Consider the following 23,860-nt stretch of genomic DNA (forward strand, 5'->3'; position numbering starts at 1 on the left):
GTCAGTAGTACAGTCAGTCAGTCACAAAATGCATTTCCACCTTTATCTCTTCAGCAACTGATCCCAATTTTCACATGACAATGACATTGGCCATTAGCATTATACTGACGGTGACCGAGCCCGATTTCCATTTTTACCAAATTCAAGCTATTTAATAGCGTTTCTTCACCACTTCTGTACAGCACAGCCTGTTCAGCTCAGCCTGTTGTCAGGGTTACGGTCCGTTCCTCCAGGCCATGGGATCCCATAGCCCCACACACACCTCTCTCACAGTTAGGAATGTTGCAGTGAAGAGACTCTCTCTCTCTCTCTCTCTCTCTCTCTCTCTGCATGCATGGGTCATGCATGCACCGGGTCATCTTTCAACGGGTATGGAAAAACTATGTGGAGTAAGTGCATACATTCCCCATACCTCTATTCACCTAATTTTGCTGTTAAATTATTTGTATCCATCATAAATATACACTCCTCCATGGGCTGCTCCTTACATTATGATGCTCCCACATATTCTCACGCACGCACCAGTTACAGTAACTTTCCCCACAACCCACACATATTTTGGAGCACATATCTTTGAACGGGTAAGGTCTAGTGACATTAGACTAGTGGTTCTCAAACTATTTAATGTCATGGACTCGCCAAAACTGTGTACAAACGGAACCAAATTCCATTTGTACACACTCAGAGTTACATACTTGTAAGGGTCCATTTGGAACCCCCTCAAGGAACCCTGAGGGTCCCCCCTTGGACCCCATTTTGAGAACCAATGCATTCGGCCACTGATGCCTCGAGGCAGGCTGTCACGTTATCTTAGTTTGTACGAACTCCAGAGGTTCTCAACGTGTCATCTTCAATACAAGGTGTAGCCTTCTCCAACTCCCTCGCCCACGACTCTGGTCTCGCTCCGGGCAGCTGTCTTTCACTTCCATTATTTGACGAGGAGTATGTAATTTGACTAAGTAGTAATGGGGGTTGAGTACTTTGTCCACTACCTTTGCATCTGAGAGAGGGAATCTATTTTCAAAAGATTTTGATACAATTGAAAACCTGTAATGGGATATTTCTGCATAATGAGTATTTTTTACTTTTGGTCATTTGACTGATGCCAATACTTGACATGTACTTTACATTTTGGTAAGTATGTTTTGAATATCAAACTTTTACTTTTTGGTCTTTTTACATTGTGGTATTGATACTTTTACTCATGTACTTTCCTCACCACTGCATCCAGGTACATTTGCTGTGATCAGCATCATGATTGGCAGCGTGACAGAGAAGTTGGCCCCGGACAGTGCCTTTCCCAGCCTGAATGGAACCAGTGTTAACGGGACGGCGGATCTGGACATTGAGGCCAGAGACGCCCGCAGAGTACAGATAGCTGTGGCCATGACTGTACTGACAGGATTGTTTCAGGTTAGTTACTACTGACGAAGGCTGGATGGACCTAAACCCCCGACCCTAACCTTAACCCTCAGAGTACAGATACAGATGTACTCACAGGAATGTTTTCAGGTTAGTGTCTCCCATGTCCTTTGGATTCCATAGCCAGCATGTCATCTGGAAGCATGTTGAGCGGAGGAAATAGCCGATCTATAAGATAGGCTATTTTTGGTTATTATTTACTCTACCTGTGGGTCGGGCCCCTATGATTCTTATTTATTATTTGGGGGGTGACAAGTGACAATTTAAGGACTTTTAAGACTTTTAAGACTTTTTTAATACCTTGAGAATAAGAAAAAGAAATAGGAAATACCATTAGTGCATCAAAAGTAATCAAGAAACCTATAAAAACTGGTCAAACTTTTACCAAATTGTGAAATGAAATGAGAAAGAGGCAAACATTTTGAAAATAGCCGATCTGCAAGCTTTTATATTGGCTGTTTTCACAATATTTATCTGTTGAGCCGAGTCAAAATAAATATAATGCCTCAACTCCTACAAGTGAAGTCCAAGTGGTTGGGAGTTCCCCAGTTTTACCAAATTGTGAAATGAAATGAGAAAGAGGCAAACATTTTGAAAATAGCCGATCTGCAAGCTTTTATATTGGCTGTTTTCACAATATTTATCTGTTGAGCCGAGTCAAAATAAATATAATGCCTCAACTCCTACAAGTGAAGTCCAAGTGGTTGGGAGTTCCCCAGTTCAAATATGAGTATTTTGGGGGGTCACAGCCTGATCAATCTGCTGTAGTTGACTGTGTGTGTGTGTGTGTGTGTGTGTTGTGTGTGTGTGTGTGTGTGTGTGTGTGTGTGTGTGTGTGTGTGTGTGTGTGTGTGTCTGGACTAAAACTCCAAGGGAAACTTGCATGTCTCCCCTATGCTGACCACTCTGTCTCACACTCATTCCTAAAGAACACTGCACTCAATGAGGACATCATCACATTCACAGTTAAAGCCAGATTACAAGTCCTTCCCACCAGACTCAATCTTTCCATCTGGTTCCCCAGCACTCAGGTTCCTCATTGCTTGCATCACACCACAGAACAGATCACTGAAACACTGTCACACATCTTGAATGGCTGCTATGCATACAAAGGGATGTACATAGCACGCCATGATAGAATAGTGGAACTCATAGCAAAGGACATATCAAAATATCATGCACCCTCAGTGAGAATGTACAAACATTCCTGTGTCACTCCATCCATGTTTCATCTCTGTGATAACTCTGACATTTTTGCATCTTTGACAGCTAATACACCAGATGTTGTTGTGGTTGATGAAGAGTCCATGGAAGTGTCTGTATTAGAGATGGCCTGTACCTTTGACCCTAGCCTAGAGGAAGCTTTCATGACTAAGGTCATTAAATATCAACCTCTCCTACATACCATCTCAGAGCTGGGGTACAGGTGCAGACTATTTGTTTTTATATTTGGCAGCCTAGGACATACCCACAGGCTGGTTGTTAGAGGGTTTCAACAACTTGGAGTGCCTAAAAAAGAGGCAAAAAGGCTGGCAAAGTATTGTGCCGTCTCAGCTATAATTGGCAGCCGCCACATATGGCGGAGACGCTGTTACTTATACCCGTAGAGTACTGAGTGACCTGCTATTGTATCATGAAGGACATATGCCATGATGTTGTAAATGTAACTCTACTGCACCTATATTATTTGTGTCCTTGTATGCATTTCCTTTGTGTGGACATAAATAAATGGTTAAAATGTGTGTGTGTGTGTGTGTGTGTGTGTGTGTGCGTGCGTGCGTGCGTGCGTGCGTGCGTGCGTGTGTGTGTCATCCCCAGATCCTGTTGGGTCTGGTGCGGTTCGGCTTCGTGGTCACCTACCTGTCAGAGCCCCTGATCCGAGGCTACACTACGGGAGCTGCGTGCCACGTGACCATCTCCCAAGTCAAGTATCTGTTTGGAATCAAGCCCGATCGCTTCTCCGGACCTCTCTCTCAAGTTTATGTGAGTGCATATTAACCCATTTAGGTTAATGCGACGACATGGGACATGGGAATGCGACGACTATTAACATGGGACACAATGCTGTGTCCCATGTTAATAGAACGATGAACATACCTGTATCAAAGTGCTTATTTATTGACAGGTGGATGTGAGCATGAAGTAATTTCTTGTCAGTGCACTGTTCAGTAGTGCTCATTCAAAATAGAAGAATCACCAGCACTCACAAAATGTACTTTAGGGATACCTTCCTTTTATTAACACTAGCACAATCTGGCTAGCCATCATCAAAGAAAAGGGAAAAACAGCGCCCTCTCTGTATTGTTCAGAGAATCTGTTCTTGAGAGATTAAAGGAATAGTTCACCCCTCAAATGATAGATGATCCTATCGATTACTCACCCCATTGGGACTTGAGTTCAATAATATTTTTATCGCATTCCTAAGACAATACTTTGATTATAATGAATTTAGCCCCATTCATTCCGGATGGAGACACAAATGCATGTGTGTTTCTGCCATGTGCAACTTCAAAGCCTATACAAGCCAAAGAGAAATTAAATTGTTAATGACAAAAACACAATTAAATCGCTAATCGCAATTATTTGAGTGACAATTAATCGTCATGTAAAATCATGTCATAACACTCCTGTTTTGAATGATTCTTTTTATTTTAATGTTAAAGAGGCGGTGCCATAGTTTTGTACTTTTTCTGGTTTTCATGTGTCTAGGAGGTTGACAGTATTTCATTAGACCCTCTGGTGTGGTTGTTATGAGCAATTATGTATTGCCTTTCCATTTGGGTTTTAGCTGTAGGCTGCCACCTTGTGGGGTCAAACGTGCCGGTCCAAAAACACAGATACTTATTACATCACAGAATCAACCCCTCCCCTAATTACCATTCACCCAACATACATGGGTGTGGCTAACTTCAGCTGGGTCACCACCCACCATGACAACCACGCGTACCAATGAACTGGTGGGTGTGGCCACATAAAAACATAATTTTAACTCTTTCTGTACACTTTTTTGGAAAAAATCTTCCTCCTAGTATAATCATAATACCTGATAATCATGTTTTAGAGGGGGGAAAAATCATGGCACTGCATCTTTAAATCTATCTCTGTAACTCCACTCCTCACCATCACAGACGCTGGTGGAGATCTTCTCTCTGCTCGGGGAGACTAAAGTGGGAGAACTGGCGGTCAGCCTGGTGTCTCTGGCCGTTCTCATCATTGTCAAAGAGCTCAACGCCCGCTACAGCAAGAAGCTGCCTCTCCCCATCCCTATAGAACTCATAGTTGTAAGTCCTTGGTTCCAATATTATTTCACTCGTTCCACAAGCTCAAAGTGTTTTGTTCTCGTAGATCTGCTACTTTAACACATGTTTTAATGAATCCTGAAAAGTATCAGTTTTGGACATACTATATGCGGTTTCCCACCCAACTGACCAAGATGATATATGCATTCACTTAATTTACCAGCAGAGGGCACTTGATCACTACACTTGAAAAGGACTCAATTGTTGATGAATGATTCTCAATATTGTCAAAGTGAAAGTGACAGTCACAATGCTTTTTCTTTATTCCAGTTTGGGAGTTCCCAACAATGGGATCTTATTATGCTCAGTGTAACACTATATTATCCCAAACCACACAATTCAAAGGCTTGAGAAAACATACGTTTACATTGCCAAAGCAAGTGTCAAAATATAATATAAACTGTTGAAAATGGGGAACATAATATAGTTGGAGGGGGTACAGCTGAGCATTGAGTAAACAGCTATTTCGATGTTACTGTATATACTGTACATGTTATATTAAAGAGTATAAAACATTTTGAAACAAATAGCAGCAATCTGTTGTAGTCGCTTTGGATTTTTTTTCCTCTCGAAACGATTTAAAGAGGATACAAAAAAAAACGATTTAAAATGTGTTTAAAGCAGCACTGTTTAGTAGGTTTAGATGTCACTCAATGGTTAGCAGTCCTTAGGGTGGTTGTGTTCCATTCTCTAGTCTTTTATCACAACAGTTCACAAATCTTGCTGCTGTGTTCGCACATTGTTGTATTTCTCCCAGTAGGTATGGGAGTTTTTTTTGTCATGTTTTCAAACTCACTTTGGGTGGTGTAAGGTGTTCACACTCCAACCTTCCTTGTATCTTTCTGACAGATCATAGCAGCAACAATCATCTCCTACTTTGCTCACCTTCCTGGCAATTATCAGATCGATGTGGTTGGAAAGATCCCCAGCGGGTATGTTTTCACACACACACACACACACACACACGCACGCACACGCGCACGCATGCACACGCACGCGCACACCCATACACACAGGTCCAATGAATCCCCTGTTCTGACAAAATGGTTTATTGTCTCCACCAGCCGAAGGCAGGGGGAGAGTATGTTTTCGCCCCTGTCCGTGCGTCCGTCCGTCCGTCCGTGCGTGCGTGCGTCCGTCCTCCAAGTTTGTTAGCTAATCTCCGGCACCGTTGGCCCGGTCGCTGCCAAAATGAGCACACACACTCCCTGGATGCCAATTCAGAACCTCTGCCCCACATTTTTCAAATGGCCCTGTTCTAGCGCCACCATGAGGCCGATGTTTGCAAAACACATTTCTGTACACTACTCCTACAGATTTTGTCCAAAAATCGTAGACAGTATCTCTACAGTCATGTGATCGACACGGATCTGTCTGATTGTCCATATTCCATCCTGATTGGCTGATATTGGCTTTCAAAGTTTGTAAGATTGGTCCATTTTGGACAAAATGCCTCAAATCACAAACGCAGAGTGCAATTATCACGAAATCGCGCACACACGTTCCCACTAGGACGAGGAAGAAAAGCCACATCAAATTTCGGAAATCAGCCTCATGGTGGCGCTATAACAGGCCGATTCGTGGTTTTACCTATAACTCCACCGATCAGTTTCAAACTTTGTAAGCGCACCGCACTCCCTATAGGCCAAGGAAAAAACATTTCCTTGCATTTTTCACATCAGCCTTTTATAGCGCCACCAGGAGGCCGACTTATGACACATTTTGGGATATTACTCCTTCAGATTTTACCCACAATTAACACAAATCTATCTCTACAGTCATATGATCAAGACGGATCTGTCCCATATGAAATATTTCATCCTGATTGGCTAAGATTGGCCTCCAAACTTTGCAGGATTGATCCGTTTCGAACAAAATGCCTCAAATCAAACACAGCGTGCAATTGTAATGAAATTGTGCACGCACATTTGCAAAAGGCCAATGAAGAAATTACACTACAAAATGTTCAAATCAGCCTCATGGTGGTGCCATGAAAGGTCTAAGATTGGTGAAGAACACATGCCACCCTTTTTACATTTGCCTATTATAGCACCACCAGGACGCGTGGCCTGGTGGAGACATGTGCTCGGAAGAGCAGTTGCAGTTGGGATCATCTGTTGATTTAAACTGCAATAGATTTTTATATATTAATATATTTCTATATTTCATACATTTATTAGGTCCTTTATTGAGTTCCCATTACTATTATTAGGCCATAAAACCGGTCAACACAGCAAATGTTCTCATAGAGCTTTATGAATCATATCTAGTTATTTTATTATAGACAATAAATATCTACATAGTAAAGAAATCGTTAGAGTTGATTTATATCCATTTGTAACTCTGAGAGTAATAATAGCTCACATTTAGGAATGTATCATACAGCAGTTCTCAACCTTTTCAGGCCGCAACCCCCAAAATAATAATATTTTAACTAGGGACCCCCCACTCCACCAGCACTAAAAGTTGAGGCATTACATTTTGTATACTTTAACGCAGTTCTATTGTGAAAATAGCAGATCTACATGCCCACAACGCCTCGCATTGTGAGGCGTTGTGAGCATGTAGATCTGCTATTTTCACAATTTCTGCCTCTAATATTTGACAATTTGGCCAATGTTTAATTAGTCAGTTCAGAGGTATTAAAAGTTCCTTAAATTGTCATAGAAATGTGCAGATATCCTCTATACACTTAAACGTTATGCTGGTTTGTTTACTGTTGAGTGAGAAAACATTGTTGCATATTAATGATCTGGGGACCCCCACAAAATCATTTGTAGACCCCCTTGGGGGTCCCGACACACAGGTTGAGAACCACAGTCATACAGTACCACTTACCATAGCACTTGCCTACCCTCAATGACCATGTCATTTAGATAGCATTTTTATACAGATCGATGTCAGGCCAGTTTCGACTTGGCACCCTATCGTACATCGAAGCTATAGTGTGTATAGATTCAATGTACAGATTATTGATGTTTTGGTTGTTTTGATTATTTTTTTTAATTGATTTTACTGAAGAGGTTATTGGTCTATCGACGCTTTTTTACATTACTATTTCTATGCATTTGATGTATTAATGTTGAAAAAAAACAAAAAGTTAAAATATGGAGATAAGAGGTTTCTGCCCGACAGCGATGATAATCATATTCAACTGAACACTGTGTGCATCCAGTTCACTCTATCTGGTCTGCAGTGGTGGAAAAAGTACTCAAAAGTTTTACTTAAGTATCAATACTGCAATGTAGAAATACTCTGTTAGGGTGCCCTCCCACCAAAATACCTATGTGAGTGGAATCCACGTTCCGCCAATGCATTTCAATGAGAGTGAAGCGGTTTCATGCCAGCAGAGGATTTCTGCAAAAAACGTTCCCTTCTCATTGAAATGCATTGGCGGAACGCGGATTCCACTCTCATAGGTATTGGTGTGAGGGCACCCTACCTTGAGTGGAATCCGCCAATGTATTTCAATGAGAATGGAGCGTTTTTTGCCAGTAGAGGATTTCTGCAAAAAAACGCTCCATTCTCATTGAAATGCATTGGCGGATCCACTCTAGGTATTTTGGTGTGAGGGCACCCTTAGGGTATGGTCACACCAAACTACCTATGAGAGTGGATTCCCGATTCCGACAATGTATTTCAATGGAAATGGAGCAGTTTCCTGCCAGTAGAGGATTTCTGCTAAAAAACGCTCCATTCTCATTGAATTGCATTGGCGCAATCGGGAATCCACTCTCATAGGTAGTTTGGTGTGACCGTAGCCTTACAAGTAAAAGTCCGGAATTAAAAATTGACGTGAGGAAAACTACAAATGTTTTGGTATCAAAACATCCTTTAAGTACCAAAAGTATAAAGTACTCATTATGCAGAAAGCAGAATGTCCCATTTCACCCATTTTCAAATGTATAAAATGTATACAAATACAAAAGTGGTTATTGTATGTTTTGTAATAAGAATCAAAATCTACAAAGCAACTACTGTATTGTAAAGTTTTCAAATAATTGCAGTCGATTAAAAGTACAATATTTGCCTCTGAGATGCAGCGGAGTAGAAGTAAAAGTACAGATATTAATCACAGTACTTGAGTAAATGTAAAAGCTACTCAGCACCACTGCTGGTCTTGTCTGTACCAACCCTCCTCAGGCTGGTGGCCCCGCGCATCCCAGATGTGTCGTTGTTCTCGCAGGTGATCGGCGACGCGTTTGCCGTCTCCATCGTAGCCTACGCCATCAGCATCTCTCTGGGCAAGACCTTTGCCCTCAAGCACGGCTACAAGGTGGACAGCAACCAGGTGAGACCGGGTCACAAACACATGCGTAAATAATAGCACCTGCAATGTTGTTTTTGACAGCAAAGTTTGATTTAGTTTTAGTCATGATTTAGTCAACTGAAAAGTTTTAGTTTTAGTCTGATTTTAGTCAACTAAATATCATACGATTTTAGGCGACTAAATCTACAGTTGATCAACTAAAATGGATTTTGGCAGGCCTTGATGGCATCGTAATGACTGATTTTACACTTTATTGTGTGCTGAAAATAGCTGATCAACAAGCTCACAACGCGAGCTTGTAGATCTGCTATTTTCAGCATGCAACACCTGAGAGCAACCAAACATAATATGACTCTTCTCCACTAGTCCCTCCCTAACGTTTTCGTCTAGTTTTTATTTTGTTGACGAAATTGTCAATATATTTAGTCTTAGTTTTAGTCATCACAGCTTAGTTTTTATTTCGTTTTTATTTAGTTTTCGTCAGTGAAAAAAAACGCAATCGACAAACATTTTTTGTCATAGATTTAGTCGACGAAATCAACACTGAGCACCTGACACAAACTCTAGCGCTGGCACATGCGGAGAATGTTAGAGAGGCAGGGGCTGAAACTTCTAAGGGCCTTTTGGTGAAAATATCGAAAATAGACGACCTCCAAGCTCACAACGCAGCTCACAACGCGTCGTGCTACGCCGCGTTGTGAGCTTGGAGGTCGGCTATTTTCGGTGCTCGATACCACACCTAGGCATAACCAAACCTAGGCATAAGCAAGTCAGTACTGGAGACATGGCGTACGGCATGGATTTCTACACAGAGAGGGCAATTCTTTCAACATTCAAGTTCAGGAGAGTTTGGACAAGGCAATTCTCTTGCTGCCTTCAGATATGGCATGGAAAGAGGGCATTTGCATTTCTTTAACCATAGTAAAAACTGCATTCATGGTCTGTAGATGGCACTTTTTACAGGCGGATAAAAGGGAAGGGGCTCAAGCCCCCTTTGATGTCTATGTGCTCTAGCGCACATGGCATGCACCTGTACCTGTATACAGTGCACCATGTACCTGTATACGCGCATGCATGCACATTAAACATATTTAACATTGCTTACTCCACCCAATGATGGCTAGAACCAGCTAGGTCTTGCCTGTCAATTTCTTGTATCAAAGGTGGGAGTATTTGTTACTTTAGTTTTAATTGTATCTATTTTATTCTCTATCTCTTTTTAAACTGTTGCACTGTTGTTTTTATTCTGTAAAGCACTTTTTTGGCGTATGAAAGCTGCCATATAAATAAAGTTGCCTTGGCTTGTGTCTGCGTGCACACACAGCCATTAGCAGACACACTGCACAAAGCTGCAGTTTATTCATAAACGGCCGTGAGAAATGGCATGGGCCTTCACTGTGATCCAAGGCAAACAGTCTAACAAGCCAAGGCCTTGACCAAATATGAAAGCGTGTAATCTTCTCTGTGCACATTAGGGCTTGTCATGCTGTCACCTTGGTGGAGAAAATATTCTTCTATTCCAGGAAATAGACACACACACACAACAGCCAGAAATAGATTCACAGGCCTACATTCACTGACTCTCTAAATAGCCCAAAGGCCTATTCACTGACTGTCTGCTGTATTTGTTCCCTTGGCTTTACCATCTTATATTAGAATCGGCTAATGAGAGGGCCGGCAGGCAGGCCTGCCACAGCCACGTCACTCTGACGCAGACACAACCATAAACAAACCCCATACGCCCATATATAGACATGTCACTATGACCCAAACATAACCACCCAAACCCCATATAGGCATTACTACAGCAACGTCACTCTGACTCAGACATAACCTTAAACAAACCCCATACGCCCATATATAGGCATGTTACTATGACTCAGACTTAACCATAAACAAGCCTGATATATGCCCATATTAGGCATCAGTATGTGGAGATCCGGCTGTCTTGAGTCATAGATCCGACCGGCCCATACATGGTCACTTGCATACCGTATATGGGTCTGACAGACTTCAAACTCGCCGTGCATCGTCAAGGACTCGAGGTAGTGCGGTGCCGGCTGCAGAGTCGTTGGGATATGCGGTTGTCCAGAACTTCTGATCTGACCGATATGTCCATATATAGGCATATAATATATGCATATCCAGTTGTACAGGCCTAACTCCAACTCCAAACGCAACCCCTAAACCTATATGTATCCTCTGAATGCCTAAACCTAAGCCTAACCCCAGCCTTGTATCTCTCAAGGTTTTGAGCGTACAGCAACTATTTATTGTGTGTGAGGAGGACATTGTCATCACTAGGAGAGGCATGTGACTGTGCTGGATGTGCTCTGAGTGCAGGAACATCCAGAGCGGTTAAGAGCTGACCTGCTGAATGTTTAATGTCCAACACGCTTTGTTCAAACAACTGAGCATGAAGTGTGCCTGCCTGCCTGCCTGCTGCTGCATCTCTCATTACACTACACTGGCACTGAGGCGTCCGTTGGACCAGCACTGGGGCTCCAAAACATGTCCATGCCAAGGACCCCCAAAGAGCCATAGCAGCCCCCCTGCTGCAAGATGGATTGAAAGAAGTAAAAGAAAATCTAGAGCAAAAGCCCATCTACAAGCTCACAACGTGTCACTTTGAGCTTGTATATCTAGATTTTGTTATTTAAAAGACATGCCCAACAGACACTTGGTTGAAAGTGGTCAAACTGACACAATATCTTGATAAATAATGTATAATTATATCAAAAGTGTTGCATTACTGTAAGCAGAGTGGCAAGAAAGTCAAGGCAATTTTATTTGTATTGCAGATTTCAACAACAAGGTAATTCAATGTGCTTCAAGAGAGCCACACAAACACGTGCTATCTATGCAATCCATACAATCACCACTTGTGTTAAAAGGAAGTAGCTATTAAACTATACTGAACTGCTACCTAATCTAATCAAATGCTTGGCTATAATTATAAGCAAAGGCTAAAATTGGACATCATCGTTGTAGGGCAGAAACCTTGTATCTCCATATTTCTCCATAACCTTTGTTTTTCCACTAATACATTGTATACTAGCAGGATATAACCAATCTACAAGCTCACAACGCACTCAATGTATGTTGTGAGCTGATATTTTAGCTCATTTCGAAAAAGTTGTGTTGCTTAGTTGGTCACACAATTGACTGAGTGAAAAAGAGGGAAAACTTTCACCTAGAATGACATGCCCAAAATAGGGACGCCAGGTTGAAAGTAGTTAAGTGGTTCTGTGTTTTTTATAAATGTTTAACCAATGAAAAGTATTAACACAAGCTTGTGTGTCTAAATAATAACTACACTGGATCCATTGGAGAACACATGGTTCTTTTCTTCCCCATTTCCTGAAAGGTAATGGTTTTCGACATTGAGGACAGTTCTGAATCAGTGGTTTCCACCATTTGAACGTGACGTTTCGAGCCTTACAGGCTCTTCGTCATAGTTTCTGGAGGGTTCTTCCAGTGTTAGTGTGTGACTTCCTCTGTTTCCTCTGTTCTGTTTCCTGTTTCCTGTGTGCAGGAGCTGGTGGCTCTGGGCCTCAGCAACACCATAGGAGGGTTGTTCCAGTGTTACTGTGTGACTTCCTCTCTGTCACGAAGCCTCATCCAGGAGAGCACTGGGGGAAAGACACAGGTAATACACGCATGTGCACGCATGCACGCACGCACGCACGCACGCACGCACGCACGCACACACGCACATACCTGTCAGAGAGGGAAGGGGGAGGGAGGAGTCTAGCCAAAAACTAGACAAAAAAACCCAAAGGAGAAAAATGCACAAGAACAGCCACGTTTGCTGTATAAATGTCACTGTCCACTGATTGGTTTTGACGTCACTGTAGCAATAAGCTGAGGCTGAGTGCTGTAGTCCAGTGTTTCTCAAAAGGGGGTACCTGTACCCCTAGGGGTACGTGGGGGTACTGCAGGGGGTATGTGAGAAGGACTAGAAAATGGGAATATATTTCACTGTTATGGTTAATAATGATAAAACTTTGTGCGAACCAGCTCATCTGTAAATTGTTAAACCAAATTAATCAGTCAGTAACTACAGTAATACACTAATACTAATACAACTGTTATTCAGTTGAAAGCAATGTTTATTTGCCATTATGCTGTTTTATTTTGAACATATTGGCAGTTCAGAAATCAGTATAAGGGGGTACTGCAGCCGAAAAGGTTTGAGAACCACTGCTGTAGGCTATATAGCCTAACTGTGGTTGTTGTTGCAGACACAAAATGATGAGAATGTTTTATAATGAAAGCTTCTGCGCTTCATTGATCACACTGACATGTGTGTGTGTGTGTGTGTGTGTGTGTGTGTGTGTGTGTGTGTGTGTGTGTGTGTGTGTGTGTGTGTGTGTGTGTCTAGATTGCAGGAGTGGTGTCGTCCATCATTGTTCTCGTCACCGTGCTGAAGATAGGCTCCCTGTTTGAAGATCTCCCCAAGGTACGGCTTCCTCCTCTACATCAGTGCTTCTTCTTTTTCCACGCCAAAGACCAGGGGTGTCGCACCAAATTCTGGGCCCTGGGTACAAGGATTCACTGCGGGGCCCCCATGAATGTTCTTCATAGGGGGAGGGGGTTTAACCCGTTTAGACTGGGAACGCATTATTAGGCATTATTTTGTGCTTTAATTATTGAAAAATAGCAGATATACGAGCTTGCAGCGCGGCACTATCTGCTATTTTTCAGTAGCTAAAGTATAACATAATTAAGGCCCCTCCACCTTGGGCCCTAGTAACCCAGTCCCACTTTCCCCCCCTTATGACACCCCAGTGAATATGTATTTGGTCTCAGACCACCATAATCATTTTCATGTCAGAATTCTTCATATGTTTTCAAAGATAGTGGAAATAGCCAATCTACAAGCTCAAAATGCTTACATCGGCTATTTCCACTATGAATGGTTGTTTGAAAACATACATTTATTAAATATTTATGTTGTTTTCATATCTGTACCTGTGCAACTTTAGTTTTACGAAGCCTGGCTCTAAGCCAAACAGAAATGTAATTTCTATCCATAATGTTCCAATGATGTTCAAGACAGAAACACAATTACATTGTCAATCACAATTGTTTTAGTTCTAATTAATCGTCAAGCAGAATGTCATGATCGTGACACAGCCCCAGGCAGGTGAGGCAGAAGCAGTGGGAAATGGAAGCAGGTGTGTGCCAAGCTGGAAGCTGGCGCCATGCCTATGCACACACACACACGCACGTGCGCACACGCACACATGCACGCACACACACACACGCACACGCACACGCATACACGCACACGCACACACAGACAGAGTCACAAAGACAAACACCTTTCGACAAACACAAGAACACTGACAGAGACTGTTAGGGTACAGGTAAAATAAAGTAAAAACAATTAAGAAATGACATTGTGTGTGTGTGTGTGTGTGTGTGTGTGTGTGTGTGTGTGTGTGTGTGTGTGTGTGTGTGTGTGTGTGTGTGTGTGCGTGCGTGCGTGCGTGCGTGTGTGGTGTGTGTGTGTGTGTGTGTGTGCTTGGTCCCCAGGCTGTCCTGGCCACCATAGTGTTTGTGAATTTGAAAGGCATGTTTAGGCAGTTCCTGGACGTCCCTGCACTGTGGAAGAGTAACAGAGTTGATCTGGTACGGCTGTATATGATGAATCCCTTTTGTTATATTATTACATCAAATACTGTTACTGTTATTGAGGCCCATAAGTACTGACCATAGCGTGTCGTTTACACTGCCCCCTGCAGCTTGTGTGGCTAGTGACGTTCTGGGCTACACTCCTGTTGAACTTGGACATGGGTCTGGCGGTGGCCATCGCCTTCTGCATCCTCACCGTTATCTTCAAAACACAGCTGTAAGTACAGTACAGGCTAGCTAGCCACAAGCTACTTGGATGCTACACACTTTCTAACCACCTGCCCACTATACCATCAGAGAAACATACTTCCCACAGATTATACAAACTCCCATATCTACTGGGAGAATTACAACAATGTGCGAACACAGCAGCAAGATTTGTGAACTGTTGCGATAAAAGAAGGCTGGCGAATGGAATACAACCACCCTAAGGACTACAAACCATTGAGTGACATCTAGACCTACTGCACAAACAGAGCTGCTACCTTTAAACACATTTTAAATCTGAGGCTTTTTTGTATACTACTGTATTTAAAATAATTTTGAGGAGAATGCAGCTTTCTGTCCCAAAGCGACTGCAAAAGATTGCTGATATTTGTTTTAAAAAGCTTTTAAAACTACGAAATATGACATCTAAGTTGCGATACCAACCCTTGACAGCCCTTTCATTGAAACCGAATTCAATTCAATTCAATTCAATTCAATTCAAAGAACTTTATTTTCCTTTCGTAACTTTGTTTGTGCAGTGGTTAAAAACATACATTCACAAAACATAAAAACATAAATGTCACTATGATAAAAAAAAGCACTACTACGTTTAAAACTAGTTAAAAATGTAAAAAGATTGATATAGAAATTCTATGTATGTATGAATAAATAAGCAAGGTAAGTGACAATCTGCAAAACATAGTTCACTAGAGTCCATCAGGTTGGGGGGGGGGGGGGGGGGGGGCAATCCAGACATTGCTCCAATGGCACCAGACCTAGGTGTTCAGCAGTCTGATGGAGGTGGGCACAAAGCTGTTTAAGCCCCTTTTTTTAAAGGTGGAGGCTCTGTATCGACGGCCTGAGGGCATTAAATTAAAATAGTTGTGGAGGGTGTGTGTATTATCCTCAACTATTTGAGAGGCCTTTTTTTCTGTCAGTTTTTTATGGATGCTGCTGAGTGGCTCCTGGTTCATGCCGATGATTTTCCCACTGATCCTGACTACCCTGTCAAGGGAGTTCCTGTTGATGGCCCGCGTCACACCAAACCATGCCGTGATGTTAAAAGTCATTATAGACTCTACAAATGACTTATAGAAGGCCTGCAGGATTGATGGTCGTACCTGGAGCTTCCTCATCTTCCGAAAAGACTCGTTTGATTGTATTAAACAACGTTAAACACACCAAGCTGTTTGGAAAGCTGGGATTATCTTTGTGTCTGTCAAGTCTTTGTTTCATAATAAATCCACCGTAGACTTGTTATGACCTACTGTACTTTCTGTCAATACATTTCATGCAGGGGATAAGTTTGGAAGCACTCGTTGGAAATCCCTCAATGGTCCCGTGTACCACCACCTATATTTTAAAGTTTCACATTTCACACACACAAACAATCACCTGCATGGAATTTATTGACAGAAAGTATCTCATAACATGTCTACGGTGGATGTTTATGAAACAAAGACTTAACAGGTACTGTACAAACGTGTCTCATCGTGACACACTTCATCAATTTGTGACATTAACTGTCCCCATAAGTAAAGACAGACACCCAGTTAGCAAATAGCAAAGTAGAGGGCATGGCATTGTTGACATGACTGCAAAAGAGTTCCTCCTTCCTGTTATGATTGAGGGGTCTCTCTCTCTCTCTCTCTCTCTCTCTCTCTCTCTCTCTCTCTCTCTCTCTCTCTCTCTCTCCAGGCCACATTACTCTATACTGGGCCAGGTTCCGGGCACTGAGCTCTACCTGGACACAGACACGTATGAGGAGGTGAGATGTTAATTCATTTTAACTCCGGTCCAGTGATTCTCAACCATTTTTTTAAATTGTCATCTTCAGTGCTTAGTTAACTCTCAGAGGGTAGAAATGGAGACATCCACTTTGGTACCGTTACAGACCCATAAGGATCCTTTTGGAACCATAGTAGTCCCTGGGCCTGCACGCAGTCAAACTATGTGCACACTTGATGCTGCAACTGGCACTATACTGTAGGTCCCATAGCTTATGTGGCAAAAATGCCAATTAAACAGTTTAAATTTGGGCAACGCTTCGGATCAATAGACCAACCGAAAAGAAGAGAAATGCACAAGAACAGCCACGTCTGCCGTACAGTATACAGTAAATGTCACTGTCCACTGATTGGTTTTGATGTCACTGTAGAGTGAGCTGCATGAGGCTGAGTGCTACAGTATAGCCTACTGTGGTCAGCGCCGGCGGGCCGTATAGGCAGACTACGCAGTCTGCGTGGGCCCCGCCGACCAAAAAGGCCCCCACCGCCCCCTCCTCTGCAGAAAAGAACTAGTGCTGCACGGTCAATCGTTTTCAAACCGAAATCACGATGTGAAATCTCACGATTAGCGAATTGCAAGTAGACTTCCCAAGCAATATGGAGACGTTTTAATTTTAGAAATCCTTACATAATTGACTAAGCAATGATCAAATCAAACTGTGGTGACGTTCTTTGCTTCCTAAATACCCGCTTATCGCCGCACAGAGTAAAAAACAACGCGTAAAAGTTTATTTCTGTTCCAACTGAGTACTCCATGGCCACAGGTAGTGAATGTTCTGGTAATCATTATAAATATAACATCCTTTAAATAAATCCTTGTGCATAGATTAAATGCTCCTGTTTGTCATAAGCTGAAAGTGAAAGTGAATATGTTTTGGCACAGACGGTGGCTCCCCATAGCCGTGGGAACTATAGGTGCTGCAGGTGCTCCAGCACCCCTATGGGGAAGTTTTCATTTTTTATTTAAATAAGAAAAGAACAAATCAAACATAGCAAAAAAACGTTGCCTGTTGTTATCGTTTTTTATTTATTCATTTATATATTTGTTTGGGGGGGAGGCGGAGGATTTAGTGCTATGTATATTTACAAATTATATAGCCTACTATAATATGTTTCAGATCATCGCCTTGGCATAGCCTACATCTATGCTTATTTGGGGGTATTTGTCCAGTCCTTTGTTATGTTAGACTATTTGATGCTACATTGCATGACGATTTAGCAATTTGGCCTATTTATATTTTTAAAAAACAGAATTAACCCCATTATAAAATGGATTAAAAAATAATATTATTTTTTCGTGGGCGCTCGCTACGCTCGCGCCCGCAGGAAGGCCCCATAGCAGAATCATGCTTAGGGCCCCCGTGGGGCCAGAACCGGCTCTGACTGTGGTTGTTGTTGCGGACACAAATGATGAGACTGTTTTGTAATGAAAGCTTCTCACACGCACATATTGGCGCTTGAGAGCGGGTGTGTGTGTTTGTGTGTGTGTGTGTGTGCGTGTGTGCGTGCGTGCGTGCGTGCGTGCGTGCGTGCGTGCGTGCGTGCGTGCGTGCGTGCGTGCGTGTAAAATCAAAGTCCTTAATAAGTTGGGACCATTGAGCCAGCATGCTCTCTCTCTCTCTGCTGGGTGTGTGTAGCTCGCATCCAGCTCTATTACAAAGAGGAGAGTACACTTATTAGACAATTTGAAACACCTGCTGATCAACTGACCCTGACACTGTGTAACGCCCCGGGGATTCTAACCCCATGGTCTCCCATGTAGAACAGCTATTTTCACAATTTCTGCCTCTAATATTTGACAATTTGAACAATGTTTAATTTGTCATTTTAGAGTTATTAAAAAGTCCTTAAATTGTCACTTTAGAAATGTGCAGATACCCTCTATACACGTTTGTTTATTGTTGAGTGAGAAAACAATGTTGAACATAAAGATAATCATCTGGGGACCCCCCCAAAATAATGTGTCCCGACCCACAGGTTGAGAACCACTGCTGTAGAATGATCAAGGAGGGCATTAATCTACGAGAAAAAAAGTTAGAATATGTAGACGAGAGGTTTCTGCCTGAAAGTGTGGATATGACATACTGTAACAGCTTTGATGACTTGATGGCACCAGCAGTAGCTTGATGATTATAAAGCCTACATCATGAGACACAGGTCCATTATCTCAGTATGCATCCAGCTTACCACTTGTAATCATAAATAACTTAAACCAGTTTCCAATGTGTCTTATCTCACAGGTCAAATAATTTAATCACACATATAAAACCTTGCAGTGGCAATAATAACTCTAGGAAAAGGCTGTGTTCTAGTCTACTAAAACAGGGAAAAGAGATCAGTGTTTTAACATGATTAACACATGATTAACCCAATTATGTTACAGCCACTGCTCACTGGCTCGAGTGTGTGTGTGTGTGTATTGCAGTTGATGCTCAGGGCAGGCTAGACTCAACAGCACCTCTCTGGTCACCCAGGATCATGTGTACCGATTTTTGTGACATTTGAAGAAAATATGTAGGAAAAGGAGCAAAAAGTGTGTTTTGGAGAAAATTCAAGATGGCGGAAAATCTATCCTGGCGCAAATGGGCGTGGCCTATATGGGGAGATGCGTCTTGACCCAAGGAATCCAGGGAAAAAAGAATTTTAATTTTCCGATCTACGGTTCAAGAGTTACGGGGCAAAACGTAAAGTGGGCCGTTATAGCGCCACCATGAGGCCGAGTGATGTAATTATTTTTCGATTCATTCTTAAAATCATTATGAATCTCCTCTCCGAGGTTTGAAACTGTAGCTCCTATGGTTTACGAGAGAAAAATACTTGAAAGTGATTTCTTGCATTGTCCCATTATAAGTCAATGGGGACAATTAAGCGTCGTTTTTTGCCGATTACGTCGGCATGGTAAGGCGGATCGGAACGAAAGGTAATAGAACACCATTCCCGGCCGAGCCGCACATTTTGATGTATATATTGCGCGAGTGGCGTAAATGGTGCGGCACTAGTTACGCACCGAAGTTTAGGCTACATACAGACACGGACGGAGACAGACAGACAGACAGACAGACCCACACACACGGCCACGTATAGGGAGCTTGTGTTCCACACAGCTCCAAAAAGAGGGGAGTCTGGTGGGCCAATCACTATGTGACCGTCGTCCCACCAGACTCCCAAAACCTACCAAAACAAAACAAAAGCTAAACTATAGAGTCACGAAAAACATACCAAATAATACTTACGACCAGCCCATCAGAACTAAAACAAATACTGGAAAACTTAACTAAAGGACATCGTGCTGGGTGTTCTCTGCTGGGGTGTTGGGGAACTATTATTACTATTTTCCATGCTAAATTGTATTCTTGTTACATTCTGCTCGGACTTCTCCCGAGTCAGACATTTCAGGGTTTTTTAAACAGTGAAATCACTGTTTTATTAGCCACTTAGCCACTAAACCTTATATATTTGTTTATATTTTGTGAACAGGACATATCAATATGGGTCCTTGACATGAAAAACGTTGAGAACCACTAGAGAGTGAGTGTGGGGTTTATTTTTTTGTTATTCAACACTGTCCCCGCAGGCAAAGCAGATTCCTGGCATCACCATCTTCCGATCGTCCACCACCATCTACTACACCAATGCAGAGATGTACCTGGAAGCCCTACAAGAGAAGGTGTGTTGTGCGTGCGTGCGTGCGTGCGTGTGGGTGTGCACCAGGGCATTCACCAAATATTTGAATATTCGAATATTCGAATATCAAAGTCACTATTCGACATTGTTCGAATAGTGCCATTGCTCGAATATTCGCTTATTTTAATTTTCTTATTGTTTTCTCTTAAAAAATATATATTCTTCATGGTTTATAAAGCTTGGCTAGATAGGAAGTCATAAGAATGAGTTGTAAATGCCCCTGGTGGATGAATTTGTTAATGCTCTATACCAGGGGTTCTCAAACTTTTTTAGGCTGTGACCCCCAAAATAAGCATATTTGAACTGGGGACCCGCACCCTGACAAGCACTTGGAATTGTAGGTATTACATTTAATGTGACTCGGTTCCACAGATAAATATTGTGAATAGCAGATCTACATGCTCACAACGCCTCTCAACGCGAGGCGTTGTGAGCATGTAGATCGGCTATTTTCACAATGTTCGCCTCTTGCTTACTTAATATTTGACAGTTTGGCCGGTTTGCAGAGTCCTGTCGAATATTCGACAATTCAAATACTTTGAGGTCGAATAATTCGAATACAAAAAATTACTATTCGTGAATGCCCTAGTGTGCACTCACGCGGGCGCGTAATGATTACTACATGCACTCACGCATCTTCTTACAAAACACAAACATTCTCTGCCTGCAAGTAACTCCCTTGCTTTGCTTTCATCATCTTTTTCGTTATTCTCCTCGCTGCGTGTTGTTGCAGAGTGGCATCGACATCGGGAGGCTGCTGGAGCAAAAGAGGAAGCGTGCCGCGAAGTTGAAGCGTCAGCAGGAGAAAGAGAAGAAGAAAGCCAAAGAGGTGTTCACTAATGCCTAGTCTCACGGGCCAGACTTTTGCCTCCCACAATTTTCGAATGCTTCCGTCATCAGAAGCTCTGAAAATGATGAAGATAAAGCGGATGTGATGCCTCCTCACCTCTTCCATTTTGCGCAAATTTGTCCTAATATAAATCAAAATAGCCAAAACATGTGTAGCTTACTGTTTATCAGAAAAAAATATATTTTAAGTTATATTTTCATGAACGGAAATGACAGTTTCCTACCCCGTGTAGGTGTAGTTCCAGACTCTATACTGCATAGTGTAGTTTCGGAGATTGTGGGATAGTTGTCTGGCTACGCGAGACTAACTAAAGCCTAAACTTGGGCACTATGTTTTACATGTCATCAGACTCATTTAGCATATTATTCATACAGCGACCACTTTGCTTTTTCCAGGATGGCCGGAACGGCCAAATGAACAAAGACAAATTCTCGTCAGAGGAGTCAGAGAGGAACCAGTGGAAGCCGGCGAATGGTGAGATGTAGATCAGTGTACTGATGCACACCAGTTTTGTTGTCTTTACTGTACAGATGTACTGTATTAAAGTGTACTTGACATATATATGCATGTCGTTGCTGTCGGGCAGAAACCATTCATCTCCATATTTTTCGTAAATTAACGCCCTACTTATAATCACATTACAGCATCACATAAAAGCAGCTAAAGTAGCTGATACGCAAGCTCAAAATCAATTTGATACTTTTTCATTTGAATCCTGAAAAGTAACAGTTTTGGTCATATGAGGTTTCCACCAGTGGCGTAAAGTACATTTACCCAAGTACTGTACTTAAGTACAATTTTGAGGTATTTGTGCTTTACTGGAGTATTTCCAATTTCTAATGCTTTTACTTCTACTCCACAACATCTCAGAGGAGAATATTGTACTTTTACTCCACTACAATTATTTCATTTACCTGTTACTTAGATTCTGATTGTTATTACAAAATATGCATTACACTTCAGCCCTATATACATTCCGGCCATCTGAAAATAGCCGATCTACAAGCTCACAATTTTCTATTTTCTAAAAGATGTTTAAACATTTGAAAACTTGAAATGGGACAGTCTGCACAATGAGTACTTTTACTTTTGGTACTTTGATTTTGATGCCAATACTTTTGTACTTTTATTCAAGTACATTTCGAATTCTGGACTTTTACTTAAAGGCCTGCTGACACGCCCAGAAATTATAATAGTATGATACAGTAGGTCATGTGGTCTCTCTGAAAACGGTCTGAAATAGTCTGAAACTCATGTCACAGTGTAATCTGCCCCTCACCCCCCAACAATAGATGACCAGTACAGTTAAGTAGTCTAAGTACAGTCAATTAATTTGATTGGCTTATGATTGCACATTCCCACAATGACATCATAAAAATATTAACTTATATTTTAAGATGATTTCTTAAGGCGACAGTACCCCTTTAAGTAAAACATTTGAGTACTTTTTCCACCTCTGTGACCAACAAACAAACTGTTCTGGATCTCTTGACTGTTTCCTCCTCCCAGACATGAAGAAGAGCCAGAGCCAGGCGGGAGACGTGGACCTGACGGAGACGCCCGCCAACGGCCACATCAACCTGGCCTTCAGTCACGACGGGAACGCGTCCGAGTTGGACAGCCACGGTGACGGAGGTGACGGTGCTGCTGCCGGCTCCGTCAGACACAGCGTCATCCTGGACCTCTCCACCACCAGCTTTGTGGACACGGTCACCGTGAAGACCTTAAAGAATGTACGTGTTGCACTCAGACTCTGGGCCCTAATTTATGTGGTGTCTTATGCCCCATGACTAGGGCTGTCACGATATGACATTTTACATGACGATTAATTGTCACTCAAATAATTGGCGATTAACGATTTAATTGTGTTTTTGTCGTTGATAATTACATTTCTGTTTGGCTTTTAGGCTTTGAAGTTGCAAGTGGCAGATATGACACAAAACCTAAATACACGAAAAAATTACTGACATTTTTGACAACTTACTACTTAAAAAATAACATTGATAGTGGAAATAGCCGATCTACAAGCTCACAACGCGTCGCGATGCGACACGTTGTGAGCTTGTAGATCTGCTATTTCCACTATTTCTGACATTTTTCAACATTCACGATTATGACGATTATGACAAAATAATTGCGATAATGTCAAATAATCACGATTAAACGATTATGTAATAATTGTGACAGCCCTACCCATGACTTATCTTACTACTAGTAAGACGCCTCAGGGCGCCACAGTGATGTGGACATCAGGGATCTCCATATATGGGCATACAATGGATTTGTTCCCCTTGCATCACAGGGATCTCCATATCTCCATATATGGGCATAAAAGGCATTTGTTCCCCCTGGCATCACAGGGATCTCTCTAACAGGGCATCATTAATATTGATGACATCAGGGAACTTCCATATGGGCATACAAGGGATTCTGTTAGTGTGACATCACAGTGAAGCCAGAGCGTGATGTCAGAGCGGCAAACCCATTCTGGTAGAGTGGTTCCCCTGACATCACAGTGACATCAGAGCATGATGACATTATGATGACACATTTTTACAGTCTATGGGTTTGCCCATAGACCGTCTACACGTCCGTCTACACGCGGACAAGCTGTGACGTTTCTCATGGTAAACTGCAACCTTCGGTCGCAATTAGGCATTTTATTTTAAAATATATTTTAAATAGAGAAAATGGCCGATCT

The 23,860-nt window shown here is 42.1% G+C and overlaps 1 protein-coding gene across 1 annotated transcript in view; it reads left to right on the plus strand.

Annotated features, from left to right (window-relative positions):
* slc26a6l2 (solute carrier family 26 member 6, like 2) overlaps nucleotides 1-23,860 on the plus strand; it is a gene marked incomplete at both ends in the record, with an annotated part of 41,458 nt that overhangs the window by 13,911 nt on the left and 3,687 nt on the right. Inside the window, 14 exons of the mRNA XM_080732917.1 lie at nucleotides 1,232-1,413; nucleotides 3,241-3,405; nucleotides 4,551-4,703; nucleotides 5,571-5,653; nucleotides 8,865-9,012; nucleotides 12,527-12,640; nucleotides 13,376-13,453; nucleotides 14,533-14,628; nucleotides 14,742-14,848; nucleotides 16,537-16,606; nucleotides 20,200-20,292; nucleotides 21,043-21,138; nucleotides 21,555-21,633; nucleotides 22,669-22,892. Of these exons, the coding sequence (XP_080589043.1) occupies nucleotides 1,232-1,413; nucleotides 3,241-3,405; nucleotides 4,551-4,703; nucleotides 5,571-5,653; nucleotides 8,865-9,012; nucleotides 12,527-12,640; nucleotides 13,376-13,453; nucleotides 14,533-14,628; nucleotides 14,742-14,848; nucleotides 16,537-16,606; nucleotides 20,200-20,292; nucleotides 21,043-21,138; nucleotides 21,555-21,633; nucleotides 22,669-22,892 (1,688 nt within the window). The remainder of the gene's footprint in view (nucleotides 1-1,231; nucleotides 1,414-3,240; nucleotides 3,406-4,550; nucleotides 4,704-5,570; nucleotides 5,654-8,864; nucleotides 9,013-12,526; nucleotides 12,641-13,375; nucleotides 13,454-14,532; nucleotides 14,629-14,741; nucleotides 14,849-16,536; nucleotides 16,607-20,199; nucleotides 20,293-21,042; nucleotides 21,139-21,554; nucleotides 21,634-22,668; nucleotides 22,893-23,860) is intronic.

The sequence above is a fragment of the Nannobrachium achirus genome, assembly GCF_963921795.1.
Source record: "Nannobrachium achirus genome assembly, chromosome: 9".
Taxonomy (NCBI): domain Eukaryota; kingdom Metazoa; phylum Chordata; class Actinopteri; order Myctophiformes; family Myctophidae; genus Nannobrachium; species Nannobrachium achirus.